Source organism: Giraffa tippelskirchi, chromosome 3 (assembly GCF_054371585.1).
Source record: "Giraffa tippelskirchi isolate mGirTip1 chromosome 3, T2T-mGirTip1v1.2.pri, whole genome shotgun sequence".
Taxonomy (NCBI): domain Eukaryota; kingdom Metazoa; phylum Chordata; class Mammalia; order Artiodactyla; family Giraffidae; genus Giraffa; species Giraffa tippelskirchi.
Window position 1 is genome coordinate 16,718,904 of NC_137277.1, and position 18,691 is coordinate 16,737,594.

The 18,691-nt window shown below is 53.9% G+C and overlaps 2 protein-coding genes and 1 long non-coding RNA gene across 8 annotated transcripts in view; 1 reads left to right on the top strand and 2 right to left on the bottom strand.

The window, feature by feature from the left end:
• Window positions 1-15,095, top strand: part of QTGAL (queuosine-tRNA galactosyltransferase) — a 110,818-nt gene extending 95,723 nt beyond the window's left edge. For 2 of the 3 annotated variants that reach the window (XM_081576865.1, XM_081576866.1), the window contains 5 exons: window positions 2,139-2,274; window positions 2,406-2,474; window positions 2,912-2,986; window positions 10,381-10,485; window positions 11,744-15,095. In XM_081576865.1, coding sequence (XP_081432991.1) covers window positions 2,139-2,274; window positions 2,406-2,474; window positions 2,912-2,986; window positions 10,381-10,461 — 361 coding nt within the window. In that variant the 3' untranslated portion in view covers window positions 10,462-10,485; window positions 11,744-15,095. The remainder of the gene's footprint in view (window positions 1-2,138; window positions 2,275-2,405; window positions 2,475-2,911; window positions 2,987-10,380; window positions 10,486-11,743) is intronic. The other variant, XM_081576864.1, reaches the window with a different exon arrangement.
• Window positions 472-4,878, bottom strand: LOC145541171 (uncharacterized). The gene is made up of 3 exons (XR_014078840.1): window positions 2,684-4,878; window positions 1,740-1,909; window positions 472-595 (listed from the first exon to the last, which is right to left on the bottom strand). It is a non-coding gene; the product is annotated as an uncharacterized LOC145541171 (long non-coding RNA).
• TBCD (tubulin folding cofactor D) overlaps window positions 12,830-18,691 on the bottom strand; it is a 142,975-nt gene continuing 137,113 nt past the window's right edge. For all 4 annotated transcript variants that reach the window (XM_081576861.1, XM_081576862.1, XM_081576859.1 and 1 more), the window contains exons 38-39: window positions 17,138-17,222; window positions 12,830-13,068 (exon numbers count right to left, since the gene is read on the bottom strand). In XM_081576861.1, coding sequence (XP_081432987.1) covers window positions 13,054-13,068; window positions 17,138-17,222 — 100 coding nt within the window. In that variant the 3' untranslated portion in view covers window positions 12,830-13,053. The remainder of the gene's footprint in view (window positions 13,069-17,137; window positions 17,223-18,691) is intronic.

Here is an 18,691-nt window from a genome sequence, read left to right on the forward strand (position 1 = left end):
TTAAAAACTTATTGCTCCTAAAAAGACACCATTAGGAAAATGAGTAGACAAACCACAGACTGGGAGAAGATATTCATAATTTATGTATCTCACAGAGGACGAGTATAAAGAATATATTAAGAACCTCTACCACCCAAAAATAAAATCTAATAAAAATAAGCAAAATTCTTGAATGGACATGACACTTCACAAATAATATATAAATGGTCAATTGGGCCATTAAAAAGGTTTCATCATTATTATCAGAGAAATGCAAACTAACCTCTGTACACCCACTGGAAGGGTTAAAAGTAATGTTTTCAATTCCAAATCATGGGGAGGATGTGGACTCACCAGACACACATTCATTGTTCTTGGGAGTGTAAACATGGCGCATCCTCTTTCGAAAGTTGTTGGACCTTATTTTATTAATTGATACCTGCCCCATGACCCAGCAATTCCATGTCTAGGTGTTTATCCACAAGAAATGAATGCGTTGCTCAACATTTGTCTATTAGCAGCCAAGAGCGGGAGCAACCCAGATGCCCATCAGCAGGTGATTGATAAACACTGCTGCAACGGAGCACTGCTCAGCATGAGAACAAACAACTGATACCTGCAAGAACAGGATTAATGTCAAATATACATATATGATTAGTAAGAGAAACCAGATACAAAAGCACGCATACTGTGGCTTCCACTTTTGCAACAGGCAGAACTAGTCCACAATGACAGAAACGAGACTGCTTTTCTCAGGGGAAGGAGGTACCAGAAACTTTCTAGGGTGATGGAAGTGCCCCGCCTCTTGATAGGGGTCGGGGTTACCTGGATACGTATGTTTGTCATAACCACCTGACTTGTATGTACACCTAAGTTCCTTGCTCTTATTCTGTGTGAATTTCATTAAAAATTATCAAACTGTCTGGCAGGTATATCTTCAGGGAAGTAACCACTTTCCCACCATCCATAAAATGGAGTTGGAAACTCGGGGTGAATAAAATGCAAAGATAGTTTTTCTGGACACAAGTCTTCTGCAGAGCTGAGAAGTGCTTGGACACCTAAGATGCTCTGCAGGGCTAAGACATGCCTGGACCTCTTCCATTGTCTCCTGAAGGTTTATGCACATGTGTCCTCACGTTGAGCTCCTGTGCAGCAAGGTGATGTGAAGGCAGGTCTGTGACAACCCTGGTGGTGACCTCTTGCTCCTCGCCCGTGGTGTGGCGGGTACTTGTGTATCTGAGGGGCCAGGTATCCGGCCAGATGGCTTATGCCACACACACCCTCATCCTGTTTTCATGCGATAAGTCTTTTATGCTGGGACTCTTCTCTTTTTGCAGTGTGAGGCTTTGCCACCCACAGTGTAAAAGAGGTGATCTCATGTTAGTTTCTGTGTCGGATTAAAGTCTTTGAGCAGCAAAACCTCACAGAGCAGCGAGCGCTAATTACACCTTCAGGCTTGTCAGTAATTGAATTCCTTCAAAGTCTTTCCCAAAAAGCCCTGTGAGAGGCTCCCTGAATCTTGTCCTTTACATTTTAAATCGAGAATGATCAACATTTATATCATCTAACAGTTTCACTATGAAATACTTCCAACAGCCAGAAGGCATGAAGGAATCGTCTTTAAGATGAAGTTACCCATTTCCCCAAATCTCCTGCATCTCCCAGGTTCCATTTCCTGGTGTCCCAAGCGGGAAGTTTATTTGCCGTAGGATCCGTTTCTTTATACTTTGACCACGTGTGATGTCGTCTAAACAGTATACTTGCCCTCTTTAAAAACGTGATGTTGGTGGCACATTCTGCCTCATTCTTTCTGAAAGTGGCAGGTGGCAGGTGCTGGACACCAGGGCGGCCGAGTCTCCCTTGGGCTCCCCCAGTTCTGTGCCCGGTGTCCCCCACACTTCCTGAGCTCGTAGACATGGGCTGGGCATGTCTGACGGTCCATGTGGGGCAAGAGGTGCGATCTTGGTGTCTGGGCTCCTGGGTTCAGTCACTCAGCCAACAGCTAGAGCGCTGCCACTCCCCGCCTCCAACCTGGGCCCCAGACCAGGGGGACTTGTGAGGCAGGCTCTGGGTCGGGGAGGAAGGCCTGGGGCATCAGAGGCCCTGCCCTCCTGGCTCACGTCCTTCATCAACCCCTCATCAACCCCTCACCCCCGCAGGACCACCATCTGGGCCCACCGTGTCCGCTTCCTCGAAGAGCAGGCCCTGCCCCACTGGGCAACCTTCACCATCTGGAACGCAGGCCGGCAGGGCCGCCGGCTCTACCGTAGCCTGACCTCGGGCTCACAGCGCAAGGTGGGGGCTCACCCCTGCACCACCCCCGCCCCAGCCCCATACCACCCCCTACCCCGCCCCACCTCCCATTCCTGCCTGTCCCGCAGCATTGCCCCCGCTGCCCCTGAGACTGTGTCCTGTGTCCTTCCCAGGTGGCTGCCTTCTGCGACGTGGATGAGAACAAGATCAGAAAGGGCTTCTACTGCTATGAGGACTCTCAGGTGCGGCACCCCCTGCCCGGGAGCCACTCACACCACACCTGGCCCACCTCTGGGTGCCATCCCAGGCCTTTTGAGTAGACACTACCCAGAACCTTCCTCCTCGGGAAAGGCCATCTGAGCCCAGATAGCTGCCAGGCTTGGCAGAGGCAGCCCCCAGGCTCCTGGAGTCTCTAGGACCCCAGAGGGCCCCTGTGCCTGCCCCCTGCTACCTGCAGCCCCACTGAAGAGTGCTGTTCATAGGCCTGGGTCTGTCCACTGCCTGCCTCAGGAGTCCTGGGGTAGCTGTCGATGGCTGGGCCGGGGTGTTGGAGAGCATGTCCAGTCCTTGGTCTGGCCACAGCCCTGGTGCCCATCTGAGGGCATCAAACTGTGAACAGGGCAGACGTGGGGGAGCAGGGATCAACGTAGGGCAGCCCATGACCCTTCTCTCCTCTCAGGAAAGGCCCAAGCCCCGGATCCCAGTCCTGCACTTCCGAGCTGCACAGCCACCCTTTGTCATCTGCGTGAAGCTGGTGAGTATCAGTTCTCCTCCCACGTGTGGCTAGGACAGCCCCAGGGTCAGGTAGTATGTCGTGTCCACCAGGAGGGCATGGGCTAGGATGGCAGGTGGCAACCACCGCTCTGGGGGTGGAGGGCAGGAGGGTGGCTGCATGGGGGCAGGGACGGGAACAGCAGGGCCACCTCCAGCCAGGCCCAGAGTGTCAGGGAGGCGGCGGTGCCCCATAAAGCAGGCTGCATTTCCCATGAGAGCTGCAGGGGATGAGGCCGCCCAGCCGCACCTGTGTGGCCCTGCGCGCCCACACCCACTGGGTGACCAGCGTCCTGGCGGTTTTCTCCATCACAGCCTCGCCTTTTCTCCCTATTTGCGGCCACACGGGACAGGTGCTTGTTTCTCGGCTCCAGACCGGACGTTGCGGTCCTGTAGGGAGGCTGTGGGTCCTTGAACTACCCTCTCCTCGTGGGGTTCTCATTCCCGGTGTGTGAGTTGCCATCATGAAGCCCGCTGGTGGGCTCTGGAGACGGCAACCTTCTCTTGGCTTTGGAGCCCTCGGCCAGCTGGCCTGCCCGTCTCTTCTCCTTGGTTTCCGGGAGCCTGGCATCAAGGGGTGCTGGCCCTTGGTCGACTAGTGTTCAGCACATTTTCTCTGAACAACAAGACAAGTTGTGACTTGTCTTTTCACAGGTTCTTCCCAGAAAAGCTTACTTTTAACACAGTACATTTATCAGCTTTTCTCTCATGATGAACACTTCTATTGTTCTCTCATTTTGGAAATTCCTCCTTGTGGTCAGAAAGATAGTCACAAATGCAAGTGTCAAGTGTCCTTAACCCACCTGGACTGTGGGGCCAGTCCTGTGGGCTCATGTAGGGCAGGGCTGCCCCAAAGTGTCCCCAGGAGGGGCCAGTGGTGGCTGAGTGAGCAGGGCTCCGTGCTGTGCCCTGGGGACATGGGATGGTGCACAGATGTGCACACAGGCGGCTGCTTCCAGCAGCTTCCAGCCTCTGAGGTTGGAACTTCAGTAACTAGGGTGCCAGGCCAGAGGCCTTCCTGGAGGCAGTGGCTTTTGCAGAAGGGAGGCAGTGTTCATTCAACAGTTAGGCAACAGCAGCGGGGAAATGAGCAGGACCCGCCTCTCACCCCCACCTCAAGTGCAGACGCTCATTGAGTCTTGGGCTCAGGGAGCCCGTGGGCCCCACACACACTTTCACAGCAAAGGTGGCCCGCTCTGCGTGTATGCAGTGGACAAGCCCGTGGATGACACCAGAGAAAGGAGAGCCCTTTGCTGGTGACTGGTTTTAAGATCCCAGGCCTCCTCCTGTACCTCGTTCTGCACCGTAGTGTTACTCACAACTTCTAAGTGCAGTTTACTGTGTGGTCCAGGGGTCCCCCAGACTGGCCAGGGCAGCCCACGTGGATGGGGGATGTTGCTTCCCTGAGGCTGTGCTCCTGCAGGGCTCAAGCTGACACGGTATGGGGGGTGTCGCAGCGTGTTGGTCAGGCAGGGGGTCGCGTGTGGGGCCGGAGCACAGGCTGGGCGTCCTGATTCTTCCTGGCACTCGAGGCACCACTGTGGAGAAGTCATCCAACTGTTGGGAGAGTGGATGTGAGGACAGGCTGAGCCCAGGAGCCTGGCGCAGGGAGTGGCCTCGGCGCCAGCTGGTCCCGCGTGGCCAGGCACAGCCCTGGGCTCCAGCCCCACAGAAGCTGCAAGGCCGTAGAGGTGTGGTTCCCACTGCTCAGTCGGTGACTTTGCACCACAGGTGAGCTGAACACGGGGGCCAGAACAGAACTTCAGGGGCACAACAGGGTTTGTCAGTCTGAACAAGGCCACGTGAACATTCAGGTCTGATTTCCGTGTGGACGTGTTTTCAGTTCTCTTGGACACAGACCTGCGGTGGAATCGCTGGTCTTAGGGCAACTTATGCTCCACCCATCACCCAGAGGTCCCAGTTTCTCGCATCCTCACCCACTTTGTGATGCGTGTTTGTTCATCACAGTCGTCCTGGTGGGTGACATGGCTCTCATGGTGGTTTCCATTTGCATCTGACAACTGAGGACTCAGCATCTTTTCGTGGGCTTGTTAGACATTTCTCTGTCTCCTCTGGAGAATTGTCTGTTCAAGTCCTTTGCCTATTTTCTGATCAAGTTGTCTTTTAATCGAGTCCTGACAGTTCTCAGTATTTCTAGATTCAAGTCCCCAATCAGATGCTTCGGCAAAAGTTTTTTCCTATCCCGTGAGCTGTCTTTTCACTCTCTCGATGGTTTCCTTTGGTGCACAGAAGTGCTTAACTTTGACAAAGTCCACTTTATCAATTTTTAAAGAATACGATTTCATTTTGGCTGTGTTGGGTCTTGCTTGTAGCCCGCGGGATCTCTTGTGGTGGTGCCTGGGCCCAGCAGTTGCAGCAGGCAGGCTTAGTCGCCCCACGACCTTAGTTCCCCGACTAGGAACTGAACTCAGGCCCCCTGGATTGGAAGGCAGTTTCTCAACCGCTGGACCACCAGGGATGTCGCCATTTTATCTGTTTTAAATTTGACTGCTCCTGTTTGGGTGTCACAGCTAAGAAAATAGCACCCAATCCAGGGTCATGAAGATTTACCCCTGCGCTTTCTTCTAAGAGTTTTATGGTTTCTGCTCCTTCATTTAGGTCTTGGACCCATTTTGAGTTGATGTTTGTGTGTGGGGTCAGTAGGGGCCAGTTTCATGCTTTGGCAGGTGGCTGTGCAGTGACAGTCCCAGGGCCAGGTGGCCAGATGGCTCCAGTCCCAACCTGTCACCCTGAGGTTTTCTTGTTAGACTGTTTGCCAGGTTGAACCTGCATTATTTAACTATTGCTCTATAGCCAACTACAAACTTAGCCTCAAACAACACACATTTAGTATTACCTCACGTTTCTGTGGGTCAGAGGTCCGGGCACCACAGGTGGGTTTCAGCTTCAGGTGCGAGGGGTGGAGTCTGCCGGGGGCACTTTCTCATCGTGAGACTCGTGTGCGGCAGGTTCGCTTCCCGACTTGTGTGGTCACTGGCAGCGGTCAGAGCTCCAGGATGTTGGCCAAGGGCCTCAGTGCTCTGCTGGCTGTTTGCCACTTGCCCCCACTGCTCCCACGATGGCAGCTTATTCTGTGAAAGCCAGCAAGGGGCTGGGTCTGTAGCAAGACACCCGTCACAACAATGCATGACCTAATCATGGAGGTGATATACTAGAAGCAGGGGTTCCACGGGATGTAGGCGCTGTGAGGCTCGGTCATGGCCATCTGGGGCCTCTCTGCCACAAGGACGGACTCACTGCTCCTGTGGCCCTCACCCACCTGGTCTTGGATTTCCTAGTTTGAAAGCAAGAGGCCAAGGTAGGCGATGTTCCAAGTTGCCAGGGATGTTGGATGAATGATGACGGGGTTGCAAGGAGCAATTGTAACGTGAAAATTTAAACTATACACAGATGATACCTAACTTTGCAAAGAAGATGGGCTCTCTTAGGGGTCTACTTCTCAGGGACCCAAAATAGCCATGAAGCAGACACCCCCACCCTATGCAAACCTTCCTTTGGGAGCAGACGTTGGGCAGGAAGGGAGCACCTTTCCTGTTCCCGTCACCTGCTCTGTGCCTTTGGAGGGTCCAGAGGTAGAAACACAAACACAAATGTGTGATTTTTTTTTTTTTTGCCACACCACACCACACCACATGGTGAGCAGGGATCGAACCCTTGCCCCCTGCACTGGAAACACGGAGTCTTAACCACTGGACCGCCAGGGAAGTCCGTGTGTGTGTGTGTGTGTGTGTGTGTGTGTGTGTTAAACCAACATCAGCATGTTATACATACTTATTCTGTATTTTGCTTTTTCACCTAATGGTATATCTTGGAGTTAATTCCATATAAATCCACTGGCGCCACCTAACTCTGTTGTTCTTACCTTCATCATGAAGGGAGCTTTCCAGCACATTTCAGCCAAAGCAGGGAAGCCAGCCGTGAACCCACACTGCTGTCCTCTGAGCCCCAACTCCCCCAACCTGCAATCAAGGCAGATTCTAGCCTTGTTTCTTCATCGTTTCCTAAAAAGATTAAAAGCTTTAAAAAAAAAAAAAAAAAAAACTACCCTAACAACACTATCTCACCCCAAATTTCCTGATATCCCATCAGTGTTGCAATCTGCCTTATAGGTGTGCTTCCTCTCTTCGTGCTTGTGTGCTGGAATGCAGACCCGAGGTAACCTCCGTCTCCCTCTCTTTCTTGCGACCTGTTGACGAAACCAGCTTGTGGTGTAACGTGTTTCTAGGGGCTCAGGTCCAGGGTTCCTTGTGCCAGCAGGAACGCCTCCTTCACCGCTGGCTGGAGGAGCTTCTGAGGGAATCACATCACTCGTCCTAAAAATATCTGCATCCCACTCAGTTATATGAATGTTTCATACATTTATTATGCAGATATTATATATTATTATCTTAAAGAAAATGTACAGAATGTAACATCTTGCAGAAAAACCCCAACGACCTTTTTGGCCAACCCAATACTTATTGATGTAGCTTTAGGCCATTATTACTCTTTGCTATTAGAAATAATGCTGCGTATCTTTATATACGCATAATTTTGCTCAAGTGGCTACACACTTGGGAGAAATGTTTGAAAGGTGCTGGTCAAAGAGCATGCCTGCCATCAGCCATGAGACTAGCCATTCCATCGCTGGAGGCTTTGCCAGTTTACACCCCTACCAGTGACCCTTCTCCAGTGGGACCAGATGTACCACCTTTGCAAGCTGCTGGTGAAAAACAGTAGGTTATGGTTCCAACTGGCAATGTCATGTAGGTAAGGAGGGTGTGTTCACATATTCGTAATCATGTTTATTTCCCTTTTGGTAAATTATCCTTTTCATTGGCCCACTTCTCTATTGGTCTCAGTATTTTTCTTTATATAGTAACAAAAACAAACCACTATCTGTGAAGTGTTGCAAATTTTTCTGTGCCATTTGACTAAATTTGTATCTTTTGCCACTTAGAAATTTTTTATTTAGGTATAGTCAAAATAATTTTTCCTTTTAAGGCTTTTAGATGTTTTATTCATTCTAAGACAATCATTCCTGATTATGAAATTTTATAAAAACATTATCTAATCTGGTCCTCAGACTCCGGTGTTTTCCTTACATCTTCGATACAACTGGAATTTATTTTGTTATAAAGACTTTTTCCATTAGGATCCTCAGTTGTCCCAGCATCGTTTGGTGAGACGTCCATGTCTTTGCCTGTCAGGAAATGCCATCTTTGTGTGTTAGGTATGAATGTGTATTTGGAGCTACTTCTGGAGTCCTGGCCTTTTTCTACTGATCTGTCTGCTTTGCATCATTACTGAGTGTAGCTTTATAACGTTCACCACTGAGTGAGGCTAGTCTCCCTTTATTATTCTTTTTAGAACTTTTCTCACATTCTTCTATTCACTCTTGAAGGTTGTGCCAGGTCTTACTTGTGGCATGCGACTCTTAGTTGCGGCACGTGGGATCTAGTTCCCTGACCAAGGATCGAGCCCAGGACACCTACATTGGGAGTGTGGAGTCTTAGCCACTGAACCATCAGGGAAGACACTCTCACATTTTTCTTTGATAAACTTTATTGTGAACTCTTCACACCTTTAGGAAATGGCCAAAGTGTGGCCTGTCAGCTGCATCTGTAAATATAGTTTTACCAGAACGGAGGCAACAAAGGCGTAAATACGAACCACCTGCCCTTTAAGAAAACTGCGGCATCTGTTCCAGAACCTGCCGCACAATTTAACAGATGACAAGCCATCCCCCAGCACTGCCCGGTTCTGTGGTTCGTACTTTCTCAGCTAGTCCTTCCAGTCGGAGTGCATGGTCCTGGCTTGTGTGATGGAGTCGGCTATGTTCCCTGGGTCCAGCCTCCTCCACATCATGCTAGAGACCAGCTGTTCTCCCGCTGGCGTTTCGGGATCCAGCCGTGGGCACCCTTTGTGTGGAGGGTACTGACTGCTGTCCTTGGCTTGTGAGGTGGCCATGTCCTCTGCTTCGCTAGACAACGCCTAGGAAGCGGCCAGGCCAGGGGACACGCTTGGAGGCAGGGGGGTTCCAAGGCCCCACAACTAGACAGTGGGGTTTGTTTCCGTCTGATCATTGGCAAGGCTGAGACCTTTCCCACATCAGGTGTGTGGACCTCCTCCCCTGACGTTTCTGATCAGCTTGTGTACGGGATTATGTGTTTCATGACCTGTAGAAGTCAGTCCCCTGTACCCTCTGGGCTCTCGTCCTTCTTGGTTTTATGTCTGACCTTTCTGTTGTTTTAAAGAGGTCTGTCCACTCGTGGAAGCATCTAACTTGAACGGTTTTGTGAAGTCAGTTCCCTCCCCAGGTCAGGGACGGGCCTGCCTGCCCAGTGGCCCCTCTATAAACTCAGGTCTGTGACCGGGCTGGCCCTGAACCCACATGTGTTTCCTTTGAAAATTCAGAGATTAATGGGAGGAGAAAACAGGGGATGAAAACAGACAGCAGGTAGAGGACAGAATGTGGAAATTCCAGTTGTTTTGCAGGTAGAATGGTTTCCATTCAAATACTTCTAGTAAAACTTAGGTAATAGCAGTAGTTGCAGAAATGGCCAAGGACAAGGGGGAGCCTCCGTGTGGGGTCCCAGGAGAGGTGACACCCAACGGGAGGAACGTGGTGGTCAGGTCACCCCTCCCACGTCCTGCTGGAGACGCCCCGCTCTGCTGGTTATGGAGGCAGGAGGGGACCTGGCAGGTGGCGCTGGGACGAAGGACAGGAGCCTGCAGGTATTTCCCCAAACCTGCTGTGGCCCACACGGGAGGGCTGGGGTCCATGAGGTGGCCACGAGGCAGCCCCGGTGCACAGGCTCAGCCAAAGGGTTTCGGACCACCGAGTCCCATGCCAGCAAGGTCCCAGGGAGGATGTGGGTGGAGCCTGCCTTCTGCAGAGCCACAGCTCGTAGCCAAGGGGACAGGCCTGGAGTGGGGGTTAGGAGGGGCTCTGCCTGCAGCTGGTTGTGGAGTCACAGGCTCTGTCCCCAGGGCTGCCTCCCACCTGTGGCCCCTGCAGAGGGCATGGGGGATGGGGCAGGGGGACATCAGAGAGACCCCAGGATCAAGTCAGGACCAGGGAAGCTGGGTCTGCCCTGGACCCAGGCATGAGTGAACAGGACTGGCCGTGTGAGCCCCACCTGAGTCCCTGGGGTGGGTCAGCCACCTCCTGCAGCCAGGGGCCAAGGCCAGGGTGGGTGGAGGCCCCTCAGAGGACCCCCTGCCCCCCATCTCCCTAGTGACCAGTGAGACACAGTGGCCGGCGGATTCCCTTTGGGCCCCTCCCTCCTCTCAGCCGTGAAACAGGAGTTCATAGGGAGACCCTGGCATCCCCGGCGCAGGCTAGAAAGAGCTGACCTGTCTCTCCTCCCACAGGACCTCACGGGGGGCGCATTTGAGGACAACCTGAGGTCGCTGAACCTGCAGGAGGGCCGGGACTTCCTTCACTTCAGCTGACGGACCCGCGGCAGCTGCTCTCAGGTACGTACGAGGCCCCAGCAGCTGCAGCCCAGGGCTGAGGGCCAGCAGGAAAGGAGGGCCCTGGGGCCCCCATATGGGGAACATGCATGTGGGGGGTGGTGCCCAGATGCCCCACAAACCCTACTCACCAAGAGGGTGCGTCATTGTTTTTACCAGGCATGTTTTACATGTGGTCTATACCCCAGCATGTATTTCTGACATGTGTCCACGCGTGTGTCCACACAGACCAAGACCCAGAGCAGCTCCTCTGCTCGGGGCAAGGGCTTGGCTGCCCACCACGCCCTCCTCAGCCTCCCTCGCGTCAGTGGCACCAGCAGCTTGTACTGGTCACTCCCGGCTCCCCATGGCCACGAACCCCAATGCCCGCCTCACTCCCAGCTCTGGCCTCTGTGGAGTCTGGGCCATGTCTGGGTGGACGCGCGGCTCCGTCTGTGTGGGGGCAGCCTGCGTTAGAGACATGGGGCTGGACGAGGACCCCCGGGGACAGAGGCTGTGCACTGACGCTCGTCCAGCGGGGAGTCAGCCCCTCTGAGTGCCGCAGAGACCTGGGCGGGGGAGGGAGAGGCCTGCAGTGCCTGGCACGGGCCACAGGTGTGAGTGGTCAGGGGAGCGCCTTTTTCTCTGGTTGGTCCTAAATTGGAGGTGTGACCAGAATGGGGGAAGGTGGCAGTTCTGACCATGTCCTGGCCACTGGGGGCCCGCAGCTACAGCAGTCCTGTGTTGAGAAATGGCCTGGCACTGCCCATTTGTCCATTTGGTCTCTTGGTCTCGGGAGCCCAGTAGCTCTTCCCTGAAGGTGATGCTGGTGATACTGGGCTTGTCTCCTTGATCCAAGAAGAAATCATCGACATGTTGAGTCATTAGTGTCATCGATGCCAGAGTGAGTGATGAGTGCCAGGGATGGGGGCCCTGCCTTAACAGTTCATGTGAACGAGGCAGTAACTCCCGGCTCCGAGGAGGGTCAAGGGGGCTTGAACAATCAGGAGTGGCCTCGTTGTGAAGCCACGTCTGGGTCAGAATTCCCAGCCTCGGTGATTAAAGCACTGGGGTCTCTGTGTGCAGAGGGTCTCGGGAGACCCTTCACAAAATATAAAGGTGTCGGTCAGAGGCAGGAGAACTGGTGTTCTAGCCACAGGGCTCTAACACCTTCTAAAATTGCGGGTTTGTTTTCATACTGCTGCTACTGTTGTCAAAATTCTACGTGCTTTTGAAAATCCACACGGTAGCTCTTATTCTGTTACACGGTCACTGTTTTCAGGAATCTGCCTGAAGGTGTTTTTGTCATCACAACTGGGAGGGGCGCCCATCTGCGACACACAGCTCCCACAGCCGAGTCGCCCGACCTCAGATGGCGACAGTGTGAAGACTGGAAACCAGCTGTGCACCAGGGAGGTCTGCTGTACCCACAGGGTCCTATTTGTTCTCACCAGGTGAGGTCCAGCCGAGGCGGGCTGAGTCCACCATGGCCTCCACGCGTCCCACGAGAGGCAGTCTGTCCTGTGGCCCAGGTGTAGCGGCACCGTCCTGGCCCATGGCCCGACGGCTATGCCTCACATGTTCTCACCTGTCCGTCCAGACCTCACCCCAGGAAGCAGCAAACGGGAGGGCCCGAACCCCCCGGCTCTGAGACCGGCCACACAAGTGCCCAGGTGGGGGACCTTTACGTGCACTGGTCTCTGGACAGGCCTGCATGAGCGCCAGCCCATGTGGGTAGAAGAAGCCTGTCTTTGCTTCACAAACTCCGAGTGTGTACCCCACTCTGGACAAATGGAAAAAAGGTACAGACCATACGGTCCTTCCACTTCCTGGAGGCCACACATTGGCACAGCTGTGAAGCTGCCAACCACACCCTGTTTCAGTTCGGTGTTTGAGCTACCGTCACAAGTCCCCTGTGTGGATGAAATCGGTTCTCGCAGCATTCAAAAAACCGTCAGCTCTGACTGAACAAAACCACACGAAGGTAGGTGACTCGCGATGGCCGTGTGCACTGGACGCTGAATAGGGTGAGTGGGGAAGACGCTACCCCCCGACCCCTCAACACCCCCTGCAAAAGGACCTGGAGAAGGCACCCACTCCACCCCGAGGCATGGCGCTTTCTCTGCCCTGTGATCTGACATTAAATGAGTCTCCTAGAGCTTGTCAGCGGGTAAGACCGAGCCCAGCAAGGCCACAGCGGACGTGGTGACAGGACAGCCGTGGGAGGCTGCAACCTGTCTGCCCGGGGCACCCCCCCAATGGGTCTCAGCACGGGGGGTGGGTGGGGAGGGACCCTACAGGACCCTCTGGTTCCAGCTCCCCGACCAGACATCCCCACCAGCACCAATGGCAGACACAGACGGGGAGCTGCTCGGCAGGTAATTTTATTAAATGTGGGTTGGGGATGAGGACACAAGCACCGACAGGCCACGGCACTCGGGCGCATGTGAAGAGACGCCACCTCCAGATAACAGACTCCGGGTCCCTCGCGCGCACCAGCCAGGCCACCGTCCACGTCTTCCCTGTCAACTGTGCCCGGGCTTCTGCTCCCAGCCAGGCAGGCAGGCGTGAGCTCAGCTTCCAGGACCGGCCTCAGCGGACGGCAGGCTGCGGAGGACACAGGACAGGGTCAGCCGGTCACTGCTGTCTCCCCAGCCATCCCTGCGCCACGTTTCCTGTAGGAAACTGCATCGTGCCGCTTCCCCGAACGTGCTGGGAGCCCTCTGGCCGACACCACCTCTGGGCAGCGAGCGGGTGCAGAGGGGTGACTGTCCTGTCCCCACGTCACCCATCTTTGTGACACTTGCCTAATAACGTTGAAAGCACATTTCTCTAGGAAGCTGGTGTGTGGCCCTCACACAAGGAGACAGAGTCAACACTCAGCCAGCCGTCCTGTCACCAGCAGCGTCACCTGGGGACCGACCAGTGCTGCCCCTGCCCCACACCTGAGGGGGGGTCCTGCAGGGCCCCCAGAGAAGGGCCAGGCAAGGGCCGGACGCTTGGGGGTGGGGAGACTTCAACTCAGGAGTAACTCTGCCGCAAAGAGAAGAAATGAGTTAAGAGCACAGTGAGCTGAAGGACAACGGAGGGAGAGGGGGCTGAATGGAAAGCACCCACCCAGGCCTTGGGAAGCGAGGGCCGCATGGCCTGAGCCCCCTGCCCGGTGCCGCAGTTCTGACTGCATTACATCAGGAAGGAACGCCGTCCTGATGGGTAGTCCCTAACAGAACAGCAGGAAAACTGCAGGAAGTTAGCAGAAGGGGAAGCGAAATGATAAAATTGTCATTAACCACTGCAAATGAAGACAGGAGGAAAGAAACAGGATTGAAAAGAAATCGGCAATCTAACCCAGTAAATCCAAAATCACATATTAAATGCAAGTGGAGAAAACACGTTACCAAAAATGGTTAAACTGGATTAAAAAGAGGTAAGACCTATCTACTGTTTATAAGAAACTCGAATATAAAAACATACAGAAATTGGAAGTGAAATAATGAAGAGATAAACTACATAAACACTAAGCAAAAACTCTGCTGTGGCTCTCTCAACATCAGACCAAGACAACTTTAAGGCACGAAGCATGATCACAGATACACAAGAATATTTCCACCGATGGTCAATCCGCCAGGAAGGCATCACAGACTTAAAACATACAGGCACCTGTAGTGAGTGAAAGCGGCTCAGTCGTGTCTGACTCTTTGCAACCCCGTTGACTGTGTAGCCCACCAGGCTTCTCTGTCCACGGAATTCTCCAGGCAAGAATACTGGAGTGGGTAGACTATCCCTTCTCCAGGGCATCTTAACGACCCAGGAATCGAACCAGGGTCTCCCGCGTTGCAGGTGGATTCTTTACCAGCTGAACTACAGGGAACACAGCTTAAATGCATCACAGAAGTTGAGAAAACTAAAGAGAAATTGAGATTTTCTCAATAATCAACCAAACGGCAGCAAAGTACAGTCAGGCAGATTTAGGGAGCCCTGTGCAGTGCATTTAAGAAAAACCTACACAGACTGAAAGTCACTTTTCTCAGCCCCCACCCCAAAGCTGAGAAACGGAAAAATCTAGAAGACAAATTTAAATGGTGACTGACAAACGGCTGGTGGCTGAGCGTTACCGGGCACAAGGATGAGAAACCCTGGCGCCCTCTCCAAGGAGCTCACGCTCCCGTGTGGCTTCCCTGAGGACAAGAACAAGGACCAGGAGCAACTCTGCTCCAGACCTGCTGCTGCAGCAAACAGCTCACACTCCAGTTACTTTGCTCCTGTTCCCCCAGAAGGCTGGCCTTCAACAAAAACGTATAAAATACAATAAGGCAAGAGAAAGCAGTCTGAAGGGACAGTGCAAATGTGAGAACCAGACTCAGAAATGGCCGAGATACTGCAACTATCAGACCAGGAACTTGAAACAACTGGGATTACTACACCGAGGACTCTAGTGGACACAGTGGAAGCCACACAGGGACAGACAGTAACATAAGCAGAGACAGAAGAGCCAGAAGCCACCAACACTGCGAATGAAACAGATGCCTCCAGTGGGCTCATCCTAAGGCCAGACGTGGCCAAGGACACAATCAGTGAACTTGAAGACAAGTCAACAGAAACTTCCCAAATTGAAAGGCTAAGAGAAAGAAAAATGGGGGGAAAAAAAATCCAAGAACTGTGGGACAATTACAAAAAGACAAGCAACATCTCTGCTCCAAAAACCATAAAATACTGAGGGGTCCATGGATGGACACACCACACCATGTTCACGGTCAAGAAACTCAGAGCAGAGACGTCACCTCTCACCTAATGGACCTTCAGGCTGCAGGCAACCTTGGCCAAACTCCCAACAAGTCTATCCTGCAGATGTGGTAGGAACCCAAGGGCTGGGAAGAGAGACGACCTTGAAGAAACAAGAACCGTGAGACAGATAACTGGGCACCAGGGCCCACTGTGAGACCCCAGGCCCTCCCTGCATCTTGAGGACTGAGACCTGCGTCTGTGGCTGTAGGCTGGCTGGCTCATGGAGGGACAGAGAGACTCAGAGGACAGACAATCTGAGAACAAAGCCACAGGTGTGGCCTGACGCCACTGCGCAGCCAGGAGGGAGCTGATTAAGCAGATCATACATCCAAATGTAGAAAGTAATACATTAAAGCTCTTAGGAAAAAGACTGTCCACCCTGCTGCTGCTAAGTCGCTTCAGTCGTGTCCGACTCTGTGTGACCCCATAGACAGCAGCCCACCAGGCTCCGCTGTCCCTGGGATTCTCCAGGCAAGAAAGAACACTGGAGTGGGTTGCCATTTCCTTCTCCAGTGCATGAAAGGGAAAAGTGAAAGTGAAGTCGCTCAGTCATGTCCGACTCTTAGCGACCCCATGGACTGTGGCCTACCAGGCTCCTCCGTCCATGGGATTTTCCAGGCAAGAGTACTGGAGTGGGGTGCCATTGCCTTCTCCGGATTGTCAACCCTAGAGGAGATCAAAATACCCAAACAGGACCACCTGAAGTCTAAGGATGAGAAGGTCATCCCTGGAGGAGGAGACATTTGCAGGACACATCTAGAAAAAGGACCCTGAAGACAAAAGTATAGCACGACGGGCAACCTGGAGAGAACACAAAAAGTCTGACACGCAAGGAAAGACAATGTCCAAACACCTCAGACCTCAGAAAAAGTGGTCACGTTCCCATCACCAGGGAAACCAGGGAATGCCCATCGTGGACAGCCACACAGCCCTCAGTGCGAGCTGCCGGGGAGCACCGGTCACTCCGGAGTCTGCTGTCGGCACTGCCCACCTGAGTCCTCCGTCCGCGAGCCCACCGGCAACGGGAACCAGTGCCCCAGCCGCCTGAGGCGCACGCCTGGGGTGGTCAGGGCAAACACTGGGGTGCATGGAGACCTAGAGCTTCGACGCCACGCTCTCCTGCACATATATCCTTCCTCAACAGCCTCTCCAGAGCCAGGGTTCATGCCCAAGGTCAGAGGGACACAGCTGATGGGGACAGGAGGAGGGCACGCCCCCTCCCCAGGATCTCAGCTCCTGCAGGACCCACAGACTGAAAAGAAATAGAGCCCTGATTCTCTGCCAGGAACACACAAAATACTCTCAAGTCTCCCAATGACACACAAGCTGCAAGAGCAGCATGGAGCCCTCAATGTCAGAAAACCGCAGCTACGAGGTGCACACGCCATGGAGGACAGCGACCATGGCGGGTGGACAGCAGCTGGCCCGGGGTGGGACAAAGCCCTGGAGTTGGATGGGTGTCTGGGGGGCAACAGACCCAGCGGAAGGCTGCTGTGCTGCTCTGAGGGCGAGAGACTGGGGTGCTCAGCAGAGGGCCAGTCCTGGGTGCTGACGCTCCACAGGACACGTGAGACATGCCTGGCGGAAGAGAGCATGGGGGGCGGGGAGCAGCGGCAGGAACACCGCCCACCGCTCAGGACGGCCCCAGGGCTCATCCGGTGGGTGGGGGGCAGGTGGGAGAGGAGAGTGTGGGCCTCGGCTCTGCCCCCATCCCACACCCCTGCGGTGCTGCCTCCTGGGGTCCTGAGAGGGAGCGACATGGAATGTGCGACAGGCAGTGCAGCCTGGAATGTTCTAGACCCTGGAACTCAGGAGCTCATGGAGCCATGTTTGGAGGTCTCACAAGGAAGGGACCCCGGGTCCCTCAGGTGGCCTGAGGGGCAGGTGATACCTTGGGGACCAGCTGAGGTCTAGGCACGCCCAGGAGGTCACACAGGCGGTTCCGCTGGGTCCTCACGACCGGGAGCTCGGCGTCCCTGGGGAGGAGAAGGCAGGGAGCTGTGTCAGCCATGGGGACAGTCCACGCGGTTAAACCTGCCAAGATCTTCCTGTCCAGTGTGCAGAAACCCCAGTGCCCCTGAGATGAGGTAGAAATCAGGGAAAAAGGATGCCTCACCTACACTCACACAAGGCCTTGCTCCTGAATGCTTTCTCAGGGAACCCCAGAGGACGAGCCCCCCCAAACAGCCCCACGAGGGGCCCTTGGCCCCCAAAGAGCCCCACCCGGGGGCCAGAGCCAGGAAACACCGAGAGAGCAGGGAGATGGGGGCTAGCGCACAGATGGGTTTTATTTGACTTTGAAAGCTGTTTACTTACAACTTTCATTAAGAATAAAAATTATATTTAGTAACACCATAAAGAAAACTGGGCATATTTTTCTTTTGTAATCAGAAAAAAAAAGTTATCTTTAAATCCTCTGGAATTTTTTTACCAAGGAATTAAGTTATGGGAAAGCACCCCCTCTGCCCTGAACTGTTGAGAGGAGGCAGGCAGGTGTGGGGAGCTCCAGGGGACCCTGGGGCCCACCGGGCACTGGTAGCTTCACGTCACCCTCCCTTCACTGTCCTTCTCAAGCACGGAGGACATGCCTCTGTGCTGTTATCACTGACAACATCACAGACGAAGGTGTCCTGTCCAGCGGCTCACAGAGCAGAGGCGTCCCGTCTCCTGGGGCCATGCTTTCTGCTCTGGAATTTTCATCGCAGGGCCTGCAGTGTGTTCACGAGAACGCCCTCCTCCTGGAGGCAAGCATCTCCCAAGGAAACCTCAGAGGCCCTAAAACCAGAGGCCCTGTCCTGTCCTTCAGGGGAGCTGGGCCATCAGGCAGGGCAGGAGCTGCATCAACGCTCAGTCTCAGTGAGCAGGGCTCAGCCCTGCAGGAACGTCCCTGTTTTGAGGGAGGTCCACGTGAGGACATTATGCATGTCCTTCCCTTATAAGCAGAGTGGACTGACCTGGACGGAACCCAGTCCTGGAGGCCCCTCACTGCTGGTGCCTGAGCGGGCTGCTGCCTGAATAACCTCTGAACTTTGGTTCTGTGCCCAAAATGGGGACGAGGAGAGCAGTCACCCAGGAGCATGTGCAAGTGTGCACACACACATGTGGGCGTGTGCATGTGTGCGGTGCCTGGGACGGACAAGCATCACCTGTCTGTCATCCTTCGGTGCTGCCTGCTGGACCTGTGCTCACGGGCCATCCCTTCCCTGCTTCTCCATCAGTGCCTCCTTCCCCCACTCAACACCCCTCTTTCAAACCTGTCATCCAAACCCATCAAGAGTCGAGGAGCCAACAGAGATGGCGGGAAACTGTGCTTAAAACAAACCTGGAGCCCTGACTTGGAACAAGAGGTGACCCTGGGTGCCTAGGAGGGGAGTGAGTACCTGGGGTGGGAGGGAGATATTCTTCCGGTTCCCCCAGTCTGTTCCATTTCGGAACACGTCCACGT